At 36.8% G+C, this 13,338-nt stretch overlaps 1 protein-coding gene across 2 annotated transcripts in view; it reads right to left on the bottom strand.

Moving 5' to 3' along the window:
- Positions 1 to 1,603: 1,603 nt before the first annotated feature.
- EPS15 (epidermal growth factor receptor pathway substrate 15) overlaps positions 1,604 to 13,338 on the bottom strand; it is a 140,142-nt gene continuing 128,407 nt past the window's right edge. Inside the window, exons 22-25 of one of the 2 annotated variants that reach the window (XM_010849679.1) lie at positions 11,624 to 11,700; positions 8,279 to 8,474; positions 5,723 to 5,907; positions 1,604 to 3,171 (exon numbers count right to left, since the gene is read on the bottom strand). In XM_010849679.1, the coding sequence (XP_010847981.1) occupies positions 3,025 to 3,171; positions 5,723 to 5,907; positions 8,279 to 8,474; positions 11,624 to 11,700 (605 nt within the window). In that variant the 3' untranslated portion in view covers positions 1,604 to 3,024. The remainder of the gene's footprint in view (positions 3,172 to 5,722; positions 5,908 to 8,278; positions 8,475 to 11,623; positions 11,701 to 13,338) is intronic. The other variant, XM_010849689.1, reaches the window with a different exon arrangement.

A 13,338-nucleotide genomic window follows, 5' to 3' on the forward strand; every position in this document is an offset into this window, starting at 1 on the left:
ACAGTAGTGCATTCAATAACCGGTACTTATTTTCACTATTAACAATAACATGGCTGAATTTGTTTAATTAAAATAATATTAAAAAGCTGTCAAACTCAAATCAATCAGAACAATCCTGTGAACCAGGTATTATGATGCTCTCTAGAAGAGGAAAATGAGGCTCAGTTCAGTTCAGTCGAGTCTGACTCTTTGCGACCCCATGGACTGCAGCACACCAGGCCTCCCTGTCCATCACTAACTCCCGGAGTTTATTCAAACTCATGTCCATTGAGTTGGAGATGCCATCCAACCATCTCATCCTCTGTCGTCCCCTTCTCCTCCCGTCTTCAGTCTTTCCCAGTATCAGGGTCTTTTCAAATGAGTCAGTTCTTTGCATCAGGTGGCTAAAGCTCAGGGAGCCTAAATATCTGTGTCAAAGTCTTCTTTCCTAAAAATGGCAGACCAGGGTTGCATGAATTTTTGACACCACAGTGCCCTCCAAGAGTCACAAATCCTCATTCAACCAATACGTACACAAACCACCTATGTTTTGGACACTGTCTCTATGCATATATTTCCTATCTTTCTTTCACAAAATAGATGTCAACCAAAAACAAGTTAACATTTACTGGGTATTCTATACCAGGTACTGTGTCTCAAGAACTTTACACATAATTCATCTGTGCTGATTGCATGTCTACCCTTCCATGGACACAGCAAAAATGTAACATAGAATCATGCAAAACTGCATGTCAGATGGATGTATGGATACTATGGTTTATTGTTACTTAAAGTTTATTGTTCTCATAATTACAGGCTACAGTTTAGAAGTTTGAAACATAAGAGAAAATTCTATAAAGAGAACTCAAATAAATCTGAACAAGTAGGTAGAAGATGGTTAAAACCTTGTAATAAGTGCTACTTAGCTCTCAGGAATCCTCATCTGTCCTTTTCCATCACAGGCTCTGGAGCCAGAGTCAACAACATAAAATATAATCATAAATGACTCTAAGACATTCATCCTACACAAGTGAGCATGGAGGTTTAGATAGATATATATATATATATTTATATAATATATACATACTTTAATATCATATTGGTCCACTGAGTATACATATTTTAACAAAAGGTAAGAATCTATGTAATCCAGTTAAACACACATAAGATTAAGGTACACTTATTACACTGAAAGTTGGTGTTTATAAGTTACAGATATTTAGTACTTTCCAGAGTGTTCTTTTAATTAAAAAAAATATTTTAAAACCATTTCAAACATCTGCTCATTTTCCCAGTGCAAAAGAAGGTTGTTCAAGTCAACTTACCTTTTTCCTAAAGTGTAAGGGAAGAAAACAAAAAACCCTCAACCCACTACCATTTACAACTTCCAACACTACCTTCTCAATCAACTTTTGCAGTATATCCTTATAAATGGATTAGTTTATCAAAATTAAAGCCTTGTGATTATGATTCAGCCCTTGCTTTGTCTGTATGACTTTCATGCTGAAATGCTTTAATTTATAAAAGTAGAAAAAAGCAATGCAGGAAAGTAGTTTAAATTCATTTTGAACTGCAGTAATCCAATTGTGTGTGGAGAGAAAAAAAGCACCATTTCAAAATGAAATAATTGGATATTCTGGAATTTATTCATAAGCTAGGCAATAAGTTACTCTTATTAACACAGATCAATACCACCTTGACTTGGTGACCACAGACACATTTAATTAGTTTTTAGGTGCATTTTCTTTTATCTTGGTTTTCAACACATTATTTAAGTCAGTGACTGATGTTAAAAAAAATTTAGATTACTCTACAATTTACAGCCTACTTCACAGTCCATTTTAAATTCAACTTGTCTGCTAAGTCAGTTTTGCAGAAGATAGGCTTTTAACACATAAAGAGATTTGATAACTGGGCAGGTCTCCTCTCTCCCAATTTAAAAAAACAAAAAATTTTTTGCTAGCTTGCCAATTTTGTAGGTGAAAAATACAAAGAGAATAGACTATTTTAATCCACAAAGATGGACACAAAGCAATAATGATTTAACACGTCACTTTTTCATTTGTATTCAGAGAATGCTTTTACATTTCAAGTAATTGAGCCTTCATTAAAGAAAACAAAAATATATATATACAAAAAGTTAAAGTACCTTCCAGTTCTAGCTTACTAAAGTTTCTTCTGCAAAAGTAAAAAAATACACCTACCATGAACTAGAGGACAGTGTCATAGCAATGGCGGAATGGCTGCCAGGTTAAGATTTCTGCTTATCTTATATTGATGAGTATATTTTAGGTGATAATTTTTCTTCACTCTCTAAGTACTTAAAATCACAGAGAGGTATCTGTTTATCTATAATTCTTTAAATCCAGAAAAAAAATTTTTAAATATATTTCAGACATGAGGCTTTAATGTTTTTTATTTAGGAAAAGATTGAGTCTGAAGCTCTAATGGTTCCATCTAAAACATCCTGTTTTCAACAGTGGGAGTCAATTTACGCAAAATATTTTTTCTTGTCTATAAAATACAAATTGAACAGTATTTTGATTAAAAGGAAATACAAACAAGTAATTTAAACTGGCCAATTTGCTCTATCATAAAAGAAATAGCATGTTCTTTTACTTCCCCTCTTTCAACCATTTAAATTAGGGGAGAATACTGCCAACTTTAAGAACCCCACTGGCTATCATTAGAGTAACTACAGAATAAGGGTAGCATAGGGGTGAAACTATTTCTCTATATTCCAGAAGGCAGAAACTTGGGTGCTCTAGCTTTACAAGTAAGAGTAGCACAGGCAGGCAAAAGCTCACACTAAATGCACACCAGAACAGGGGCCTAGGTGAAGTCATCTGGGTTACCACTTTTACAGGGGGGAAAAAAAAGACAAATCTGAAATGGAGTTTAAAAAGCCAAAAGTTTTGTCACATTTACAGGAATCTCAAACCTTTTGTATTCCCATGCTCACAGGTAGGTTTGATACACATTGTAAATAGCTTCAGTATTCAAGAAGGAGAGTGTTGTGTGGTTGACGAAGAACAGGAGATTTCTTCATGCTTCTGATATTTCAGATTTGCTGAGTGCAATAGCCAGTTCTAAGTCTTCTTGCTCTTGCTGATTCAGTCGGGCAAGTCTCTGCTCTTCCTCTCTCTCACTTTCTCTCTTGGCCCACTCAATCATATCTTCCTCAGAGGGATACTGCCATTTAAAAGACAAATGAACAAACAAATGAATACATTTATGAGTAGAACAAGTACAAAGAAAAGAAGGGAAAACAGCTTTCACAAAAGGATATTTAACTACGTGTTTCACCTGAAGGGCTCTGGAAGAAGTCTTGTTATTTTTTTTCAAAAACAAGTTTAATTAGTTTAAACTTAAAACTTTAAATTTAAACTTAAAATTAAATATGAAATCAAAATATGATTTAATCTTAAAAAGTAATGCAGTCTACAGATAGAGAGTCTATAAAACTGAACATTAAAACATCATTTTTTGAAAAGTAGATATTCTTAAGGTGGATCAGGAGATTTAAAAACAGGAGAGAGCTAGCATGTTTATCTAATGTAAAAAACATTTACTACTTCAACTTCAGTGAGCATCCTCACATGATACATCATTTTTAACTTAATCCCACTGGCAATTTCCTATCTTATTCTAGCCCTTCAGATACAGGAAAATTATGAAGCAAAGAATATACTATATATAAATTTTGTTATATATAAAATAAGAGTACTGGGTATATACCAAGCAAGATGTGGACCTAATCAATTTTTTTAACGCATGATAATGATTTTAGAAGGTATTGTGAACTTTTTGACCCATTCCAAATAAGACCTTAATGCTGGTAATTAAAAGTCAAAGAAATATATTTATCCACCCCAAACAGCAACCGTGGCAGATACTAAATAAAAAAATTCTACTTGGTTTCAAGTCCTGTCATATAGAAGAACACTATAATAGGATGAATACCATAACAAACAGGATGAAAAGAAAGAAACTGTCAGGCTTTTTTGAAAATGGTAGCTTTCTTTCTAGGGAATTATAAGATCTTTGAAACTTTTAATATTTAAAAAATCTTTCATTTAAAAAAGACATTTTTATTATTAGATGCTTAATATTATACTATACTATACTGAGATTCTGGAAAATGAAAAAAGCAAATTGCTTTTGTTCAAGACTCATTCCAACCAGGTTTTGACTTATTGAAATCATATTTAAAATATTAAGTGCCGCAAACTGCCAGAAGGTTATTCTGTACTAAGAGCATTATAGTAAGAGCAATTCTGGGTTCTCTCCTTGAAACAACTCAAATTCCATCTAACAAAAGTCAGTATAATCCTGACACTCTCTGTTTTCCAATATTTAAAATATTGATTCCTGTTCTGCCTCTTCACATTCGGAAGAAGCCACTGAAACTTAAGAGTTACAGATTCAAAAGCTAAACAGCCCAGTCTAATTCTGCCTACCTGCTTTACTAACTAGAAATGGCTGCAGGAATAAAGTGACTGGAAGAGCAACCCTAAGCTACACTGAGGGAGACATTAGGCACACTGTGGTCAGTCAGCTGGCCACTAGGTCTCTTATTTATAGAATCATCTCAAAGGCTTGAGGTATTAAGTAGAGGAAAACTGCTTTATTACAAAATAGTGATAATGAAGGTCATTTTCATCTTCAAAAAAAGCAACCTGGGAAATGAAACACTGTTAGTTACTCTAAGAATTAAAACAAAAACTTATGTTTATCTACATAATGATGATATACATGTCATTGCTTAATGCCCCACCAGGGGGATATTTCCAGGTGGTTGCCCCATTTCTATGATCTTATAGGACCCACCTATACTCTTACCACCACATCCTTCTATTGTCTTTATTGGCCTACTTTAGTCAGCTCTGGAAGAATGCAGAGTAGATATGGAATGCTCGTGAACTGAGTGAGTGAGTGAATCAAAGTCGCTCAGTCATGTCTAACTCTTTGCGACCTCATGGACTATACAGTCCATAGAACTCTCTAGGCTAGAATACTGGACTGGGTAGCCTTTTCCTTCTCCAGAAGATCTTCCCAACCCAGGGATTGAACCCAGGTCTCAAGCATTGCAGGCAGATTCTTTACCGACTGAGCTATTAGGGAAGCTTTGGGAGAATGCAGAGTAGATATAGAAAGCTAGTGAATTAGAGTCCTCCAAATAATTAAAGATTGTTTAGCTCTTAACAATCATATTTATTTAATAAAACCGACTTATATTTTAAGAACATTTTTGTATGAAACCAGAGTTTTATTTTCTATTCAAAGAATTTCTGGCCCTATCTTCTTACATAATACAGTAATTGCTGACTGGTCTCCAGAAATTTTCAAGGTTTTATACACAAACACACATACACAGTTACAAATAACACAAACTCATTATTGGCATTATTTATCCAGAGGGCAGACAGCAAATGACTCTCTAGTGGCCCACTGTCTGTAACAATTTGCAAAATAATAACTGTCAAGGTTTTGCAAAGCAACTGGTATATATCCCAAGAACTAAGACTACTAAAATCATCTGAACAATGCAATAATTTCAGAACTAGCAAACAGAATCAAACAGAGGTTTTCTTGGTTGGGGGAAGAATAAAGATGATTTTTAACATGTTGGTAAATTTAGTTGAAATAATGCAAATTTGGCAGACTCCAAAATAATCTTTGAAAGCTCTTTAAACTGTAAATGGAAAGATTTTCCCCCAAACAACCCATTCACAGTACTTACAGCACTGAAGTTAGCAAAATTGCTTGGGTCAGCCTCTTTATTGGTAGTGGTAGTAGTAGAAGTGAATGGATCGCAAAACATATCAGGATCTTTTTCTTTGGGGCTATCATTGCCTGGGAAAGGCTGAAATGGATCATTCAGTTTAAAGGGATCAGAAGAATCCATTTTGTTGATGGGTCTTTTCCCTGGATCAAAATCATTACAATTAACTCAACCAGCAAGCATGGCAAACACAAACACACAACAACATCAACACAGGCAGCATTAAAGAAGTGGGGGTGGGGAACCTAAAACATTCTTAATATGGCCTTAAATGACCACAACCAACAGTCTGTCTTCAGAATTTTCACACACAACCTCTTAAGTACACTTCAGTTTTATGTGGCTAAATGGGAAAACAGCCAAGGGTGAGGCAACAGGCCAGGAATCTTATCTGCTCAGAGAGTTAACTTCTCCAAAGTAGCACACTCCCAAGAAGAGAGAGAAGAATGGATAAAACAGGAGGAAAACGACAAATAATGACGAAAATGGCCTCTGCTGTGATAACCTCTGCCTAATACATAATTCTCCACAAGTGGCAGTAAGGGCAAACGATCTCTGAAAAATGCTAATATTCTTCTGATTTTTCTCTGGATCTATATGTAACACCTGGGAGCATGAAATTAAAAACTACTTTGGTAAAGCCCAGCTACTTCTTGTCATCTATAATATTTCAAACTGAAGGATAAAGAGAATGTTTTGAAGCCCAGGGCCTAAATTTCTGTGGTTACTGATAAACTAATCTTTGACCAAACAACAGCATACTGTTGCTCATTAATTCATCACCATTTTCAAACAAGTTTCCTAATTTTCAAGACTTAAACTTAGTACTTGCTGAAGAAAGTACTAAGATAATAAGAATAGGTGTTAAAATATCTTCAAATATATATATATTCCTAAAGATGTGTTAATCTGGTAACAGCAATCATAACAGAGTCTTTCTGTCATAGCTTACAAAAGGTTTTCACACCTCATATCTCAAAGGATCCTTCCAACAATCCTGTGAAGGTGGTCAGCATGAGCCACCATCTAACAGCTCAGAAATCTGGGGCTCAGACATAGGAAGCTCTATATACTTGAGATCACAGAGGATATCAGAGGATATTCAGAATGAGAACTCAGATCTTTAATATCTCAGTTCAACAAACCATCCCCTTTTTTTTAGACATTTTTAAAAAAATGTGGACCATTTTTATAAAGTCTTTACTGAATTTGTTACAATATTGCCTCTATTTTATGTTTTTTGGGACTCAAGACATGTGGGATCTTAGCTTCCCGACCGGGGACTGAACTTGCACCCTCTGCACTGGAAGGCAAAGTCTTAACCCCTGGACCACCAGCGAAGTCCTCATTCTTCTTTCCTTGATTTTTCTACAGTGATATATACTCAGTTTGGTGAAGTCTTAGATTTAGTTACAGCACTAGTATATTAGTTTATTGAGGATTTTAAAAATCACCTCACTATTGACCTCTTAAAGGTATAAAACTTAAATGAGCAAATTAACTGTCACTTGTTTTTTAATATAGTATGACAAATTTACCCTTGAGCAATTAAATGATATAGGCTATTCTTCCCTAAAAGACAGAATCACTTGTTCACTTGATTTTTCAATAGGTAGTTAGGTATTAATAATTTTATTCACAGTTCTTTAAATCAAAGAAGAAAAAAAAAAATCTGCCCAAGAAATACCACAGGCAGGCTATTATAAAAAGGCAAGAATAAACATCTAGAACTACTGCGGCTGAAAATTTACCAAGGATATATGGTTAAAACAATAATGCACCAGATGTGTCTTCTCACAAAACAATCTAGCGGCACTACAACTACTCAGGGGATTGCCTTTTACCACTTCTCACAAACTTTATTCTTTTCATTAATTAAAATCAAACAAAACCCCTTTCTTTGGTACAGTACTAAACAAAACAAAAACAAAAAAGTAAGAATTTGTTTATTGACCAAAAACACCACCTTTTTAAAATAAAGGAATCTCTTATTAAGTGAGGTAAATAATATTTTCCTTCAAGAAAAACAATACTTTCTTTCAAAATTCTGATACCAAAATGCTGAATTCTGAATACCAAAACAGCCATATATTCTCATATTGAAGGACTTAAGGAAGACTTCACACTTAGCAGGAAAAAGAAAGGGACTCTGGATTATTAACCTTCCCTTATAGAAATTTATTAAAATACCACAGTGCAGGAAACTCTGTTCAAATGGAAGCTCATTAGTTTTCAAAAAGCTAGAAATTTCACTTACTGCCTCTCTAAAATGATTTAAAAATAAATTAGCTCTTGCCAGAAAGGTAGTTCCTGACAGTTACACAGGTTGGCTTCTTAGGCACAAGTCTGTAATTCTGCATTGAGGTCAGAAGAGATGATAACAGCAGGCTTCTGCCATGCTTTCTGACTTGTTCTGTTTAAGGCCCCTTATATAACATTTACAAGTAAGGCCCACACAACACTTCTTGGAAAGAAAAAGAAAGCAGTTGATTTAGGAAAGGTACCAACTCTCACCAGGTGGTGGTGGGCAGGGTCTTGTTGGAGTTCCTATCTTTGGTGGCAGTGCTGGGGGTACGTCTTCATTTTTGACAGATGTTTCCTCAAGCATATTTTTTGTAACGGCCACACTGCTGATGGAGCTTGATGTGGCTGAACTAAAAGGATCTTCATTGTTGACCTTTGTTTGGAAAGAAGTACTTTCACTGTTGACCTTTGTTTGAAAAGAAATATTTACTCATGGTTATATATATTATGCCAACCAAACTGTTTATGCTTATATTGCATTTGGAAGAGTGATCTTCAATTTTATGCAGCTTTATGTATTTCAATTCTGAGAGCACTAACATTTCAACCTTTGCATTCAGAACCAAAATTGAAAAAAAAATTTTAACTATTCTATATGGGTAGTGATTATACCACTACTTATTAAGAACAACAGATCATACCAAAACAAACCAACTTCGGGTTAAAGGTTTGACAAGATTCAGGTTATACAAAACCACTGAGGCCCATTTTAAAGGGACTAATGTATCCTTCCTCAAGTGAATATCTGATCCAAATGATAAAGAAAAAATACTTATTTCACACTTTCCAATGCACTTAAACTAGGAAAGATTTAATACTAATATCAAAGAAAATGGCATCTTGAAAAACATTAAAGACAACTTTAATGTCATGAAAAACATTAAAGACAAACATTAAACAACAACTTCAAAAAATGAAAAGTCAACTTTTTTTTAAAGCAAACTGATCCCATAGAATGGTAAGCCTTATTGAGGGTCTGAAGACCTGGCTTTTCTAATACATGGAGTAATGAAAGATTCACTGTATAATACGCATGTATTTATTTATATGGTCTTAATTGCTGCATGCAGGATCTTTGCTGCTTCATGTGGGATCTTTCATTGTGATGCACAAACTCTCTAGTTGTGGTGTGTGGGCTCAGTAGTCGTGGCACGCAGGCTTATCTGTTTTGTGGCAGGGGGGGTCTTAGTTCCCTGACCAGGAACTGAACCTGCATCCCTTGCATTACAAGGCAGATTCTTCACCACTGGACCATCGGGGAAGTTCCCAGAAGATTCATTTTTCTATAATGAATGGCGTATTACAATTTAGGCTGCTGCTGCTGTTGCTAAGTTGCTTCAGTTGTGTCCAACTCTGTGCAACCCCAGAGACAGCAGCCCACCAGGTTCCCCTGTCCCTGTGATTCTCCAGGCAAGAATACTGGAGTGGGTTGCTATTTCCTTCTCCCATGCATGAAAGTGAAAAGTGAAAGTGAAGCCACTCAGTCGTGTCCGACTCCTAGCGACCCCATGGACTGCAGCCTACCAGGCTCCTCCACCCATGGGATTTTCCAGGCAAGAGTACTGGAGTGGGGTGCCATTGCCTTCTCCGCAATTTAGGCTAGTGTTTCTCTAAAGTAGCATTACTGATATTTTGGGCTGGACATAGCTCTGTGATGTGGGGGCTGGAAAGTGGGTTGCAGGAGGTTTAAAAGCATCCCTGCTTTTATCCACTATATATGAATATCCTCCTCCTCAGCTGTGACAATCAAAAACGTCTCCACTGTTCAGTTGCTAAGTCGATTCTAACTCTTTGTGACACCATTGGACTGTAGCATGCCAGGCTCCTCTGTCCTCCACTATCTCCTGGAGTTTGCTTAAATTCATGTCCATTGAGTCAGTGATGCTATCTAACCATCACATTCTCTGCCGCCCCCTTCTCCTTTTACCTTCAATTTTCCCCAGCATACCTTGCTAAATGTTTCCTGGGGGAGGGGTATGGGTGTGGGGAATAACACCCAGTTGAGAATCAATGATAGAGACAATTTGACATACACTCTAATTTTACTTTTTTGGCCTGAATTGATCATAGGGTTACACTGGAAAATAGGTAGTGGACATATACTGGTGGGCTATTATCTTAATACTAACCTTAACAGCCTCAGAACATAAAGTCAAGGAACCAGTACAGAAAAGATGGAATGAATGCTCAGATTTTATAGCCATTGACCCTGACAGTCAACAGGAGGAAAATGTAGTTAATTGGAAGAAATACGTTTAATAAGACAGAAGATTCTTAGTCACAGACATAGAAAACAAACTTTTGGCTACGAGTGGGGGGGAGAGGAGGGACAAATTGGGGGATTAGAATTGACATTTACTCACACCTATACATAAAGTCGGAGAAGGCAATGGCACCCCACTCTAGTACTCTTGCCTGGAAAATCCCATGGACAGAGGAGCCTGGTGCGCTGCAGTCCATGGGGTCGCTGGGAGTCAGACACGACTGAGTGACTTCACTTTCACTTTTCACTTTCATGCATTGGAGGAGGAAATGGCAACCCACTCCAGCGTTCTTGCCTGGAGAATCCCAGGGACGGCAGGGCCTGGTGGGCTGCTGTCTACGGGGTCACACAGAGTCAGACACGACTGAAGAGACTTAGCAGCAGCAGCAGCATACATAAAATAGATAAGGATCTACTGTATAGCACAAGGAACTTAGTACTTTGCAATGGCCTATATGGGAAAAGGATCTAAAAAAGAGTGGATATATGTATATACGCATAATTTGTTTGCTATACAGTAGAAACTAACACAACATTGTAAATCAACTATGGTGGTGGTTTAGTCACTAAGTGGTGTCTGACTCTTGTGACTCTATGGACTGTAGCCCGCCAGGCCCCTCTGTCCATGGAATTTCCCAGCCAAGAATACTGGAGTGGATTGCCATTTCCTTCTCCAGGGGATCGTCCCAACTCAGGGACCAAATTTGGGTCTCCTACACTGCAAGCAGTCTCCTGCATTGCAGGTGGATTTTTTACTGAATGAGCACCAGGGAAGCCCTAAAATCAACTATACTCGAATAAAAATAGAACATGAAAGTGAAAGTGAAAGTGAAGTTGTGTCCGACTCTTTGCGACCCCTTGGACTGTAACCTACCAGGCTCCGCGGTCCATGGGATTTTCCAGGCAAGAATACTGGAGTGGGCTGCCGTTTCCTTCTCCAGGGGATCTTCCTAACCCAGGGATCGAACCCAGGTCTCCTGCATTGCAGACAGACGCTTTACCGTCTGAGCCACTAGGGAAACCCAAAAAATAAATCTAAAAGGAAGAGAACTCTTAAAGTTGTTGGGCAAGCCTGTCATGAGAAAATTATCTGTACCATCACCATTGTTTTTGTGCACAGAAATATCTACTTTGATTATATCTTGTATTTCATTTGTCTGAAATCCACATTTGCTGTGACTTATTGAAATCAAGTTGCAATGTTTGTGAAAGGTTATAAAATCAAAAGGAAAAATTGCTCCTCTGGTGGGAACACAGTATATTTTACCCTCCCACTAATTACTGCAAATTACCTTTGACAATGTGCTGAAGTCAGCAAATCCATCTTCAAATGATTCACTTCCAAAAACAGAAGCAAAGGGGTCTGTGGCTAAAATGAATAAAGAAAATCAATGCAACAGGACAGAAAAACATCAAATTTCATGTTCTCTTTTGGTGAGTAACATTTAGACATATGAAAATATCTACTCCCAAATATGAGTTCCTAAATTTATGATTTAAGTCCACAAAGACAGATGAACACATTGATATCCCCACAAGAGATATTCCTTTGTATAAATCAACTGATGAATGATTAAGAATCAAAAATAGATGAAATAACTGTAGGTAGAGTGTTTAAGGATTTAATACACATCAAATAATATAGCTCCTGTATGCTTAAACTATTTCTAATAAAGACATCAAAAAGTAAAAAACAAAAACAAAAAAAACCCATTATTTCACATTTCACACACATCCTTCAAGGTCCATTTCACCTGCTACCATACCCACAAAGCCTGGAATATCCTAGGTGTCTCCAGTTTGCACAGCAAAAGTGATTTCTTCCTTCTTTGTGGCACTGATTGTATTATGGTTATCTGGGATTGATATATTGCTTTTACTAGATTAGCGAGGTCCTTAGAAACAACAAATAACATTTATCTAATGAAGAATGAATGGTGAAAAAACATTCATTGGCCATACATAAAAAATTTAAGACAATAAGAAGATAGAGTTTCCAACATCCAAAGAACTCACAGTATAGTAAGAAACATACAAACAAACAATAATAAAATTATCTTAAATGAACTAATAGAGAGGTATGAAAAACCTGGAGTGAAGCCACTGTCTGGGAGAAATCAAGAAAAGTACTGAAGAAGCCATTACATTTGAGCTAGGTCTCTCAGATAAAGGAGGGAGCATGCTGAATAAATGGAGGTGGGGGAGAGAAACCTATTACAGGCAGAAGGAACAGTAATTGCAAAAGCAATATTTAATCACTGCTTCACAGGCATGAGAAGTTATCTGTTCCATCATAGTACACTTAACAAATGAACTAACATTTTCAGCTGGCACAAACCGACTTACTTTGTGATAGGTTTTGCCTATTTAGGCATAAACACTACCAATAAAGTCAAAGAATGTTTATAGGAATTGTGGCTTGATATAGGAAAGTAGAAAGAAACGAAGGAGAAGACAATCTCAAAAGAGAGGGCAAGACAGAGCAAATGGGCACAGAAAAAATGCTCCCGCTATTCCTCAATTCTTCATGTTTACATCGTATCAGTTTTAGGACAAAAGTGTACTCACCCACTCATGTAAATGTATAAAGTGTGCCTTTATTTCTAACAATAAGCACACCATGGACATAAACAAAAGAGGGGCAACGAGGATCTACATTATCTTTGTCTTGTCACCAAGACAGTCATGGGGTGGGCAGAAGCATAGAGAAAATCAGTCTTTTAGGGATACACCACCAACTCTGAACGTGAGGAGGATTTTGAAAGTCCAGAGTTACAGGAAATCCTACAGCTTTAGTCATATAGGATGCTTTTGTATTACTCTGTATCTGCTGAGTCTCACAGCCTGAGGCCCAGCCTGGTCATGGCTGCTATTTCACGCTTTCCCTTCTTTCTCCTCTTCCTGTGATTCCTGATGTAGTGGCAGCTGAGCCACAGCCTGAGCAGGATGCAACAGTCTCCTGATTGGTAGAAGGTTAATGATGGAAAAGGAGTTGGGCTCATTTCAG

Source organism: Bison bison, unplaced genomic scaffold (assembly GCF_000754665.1).
Source record: "Bison bison bison isolate TAMUID 2011002044 unplaced genomic scaffold, Bison_UMD1.0 scf7180017851016, whole genome shotgun sequence".
NCBI classification, from domain to species: domain Eukaryota; kingdom Metazoa; phylum Chordata; class Mammalia; order Artiodactyla; family Bovidae; genus Bison; species Bison bison.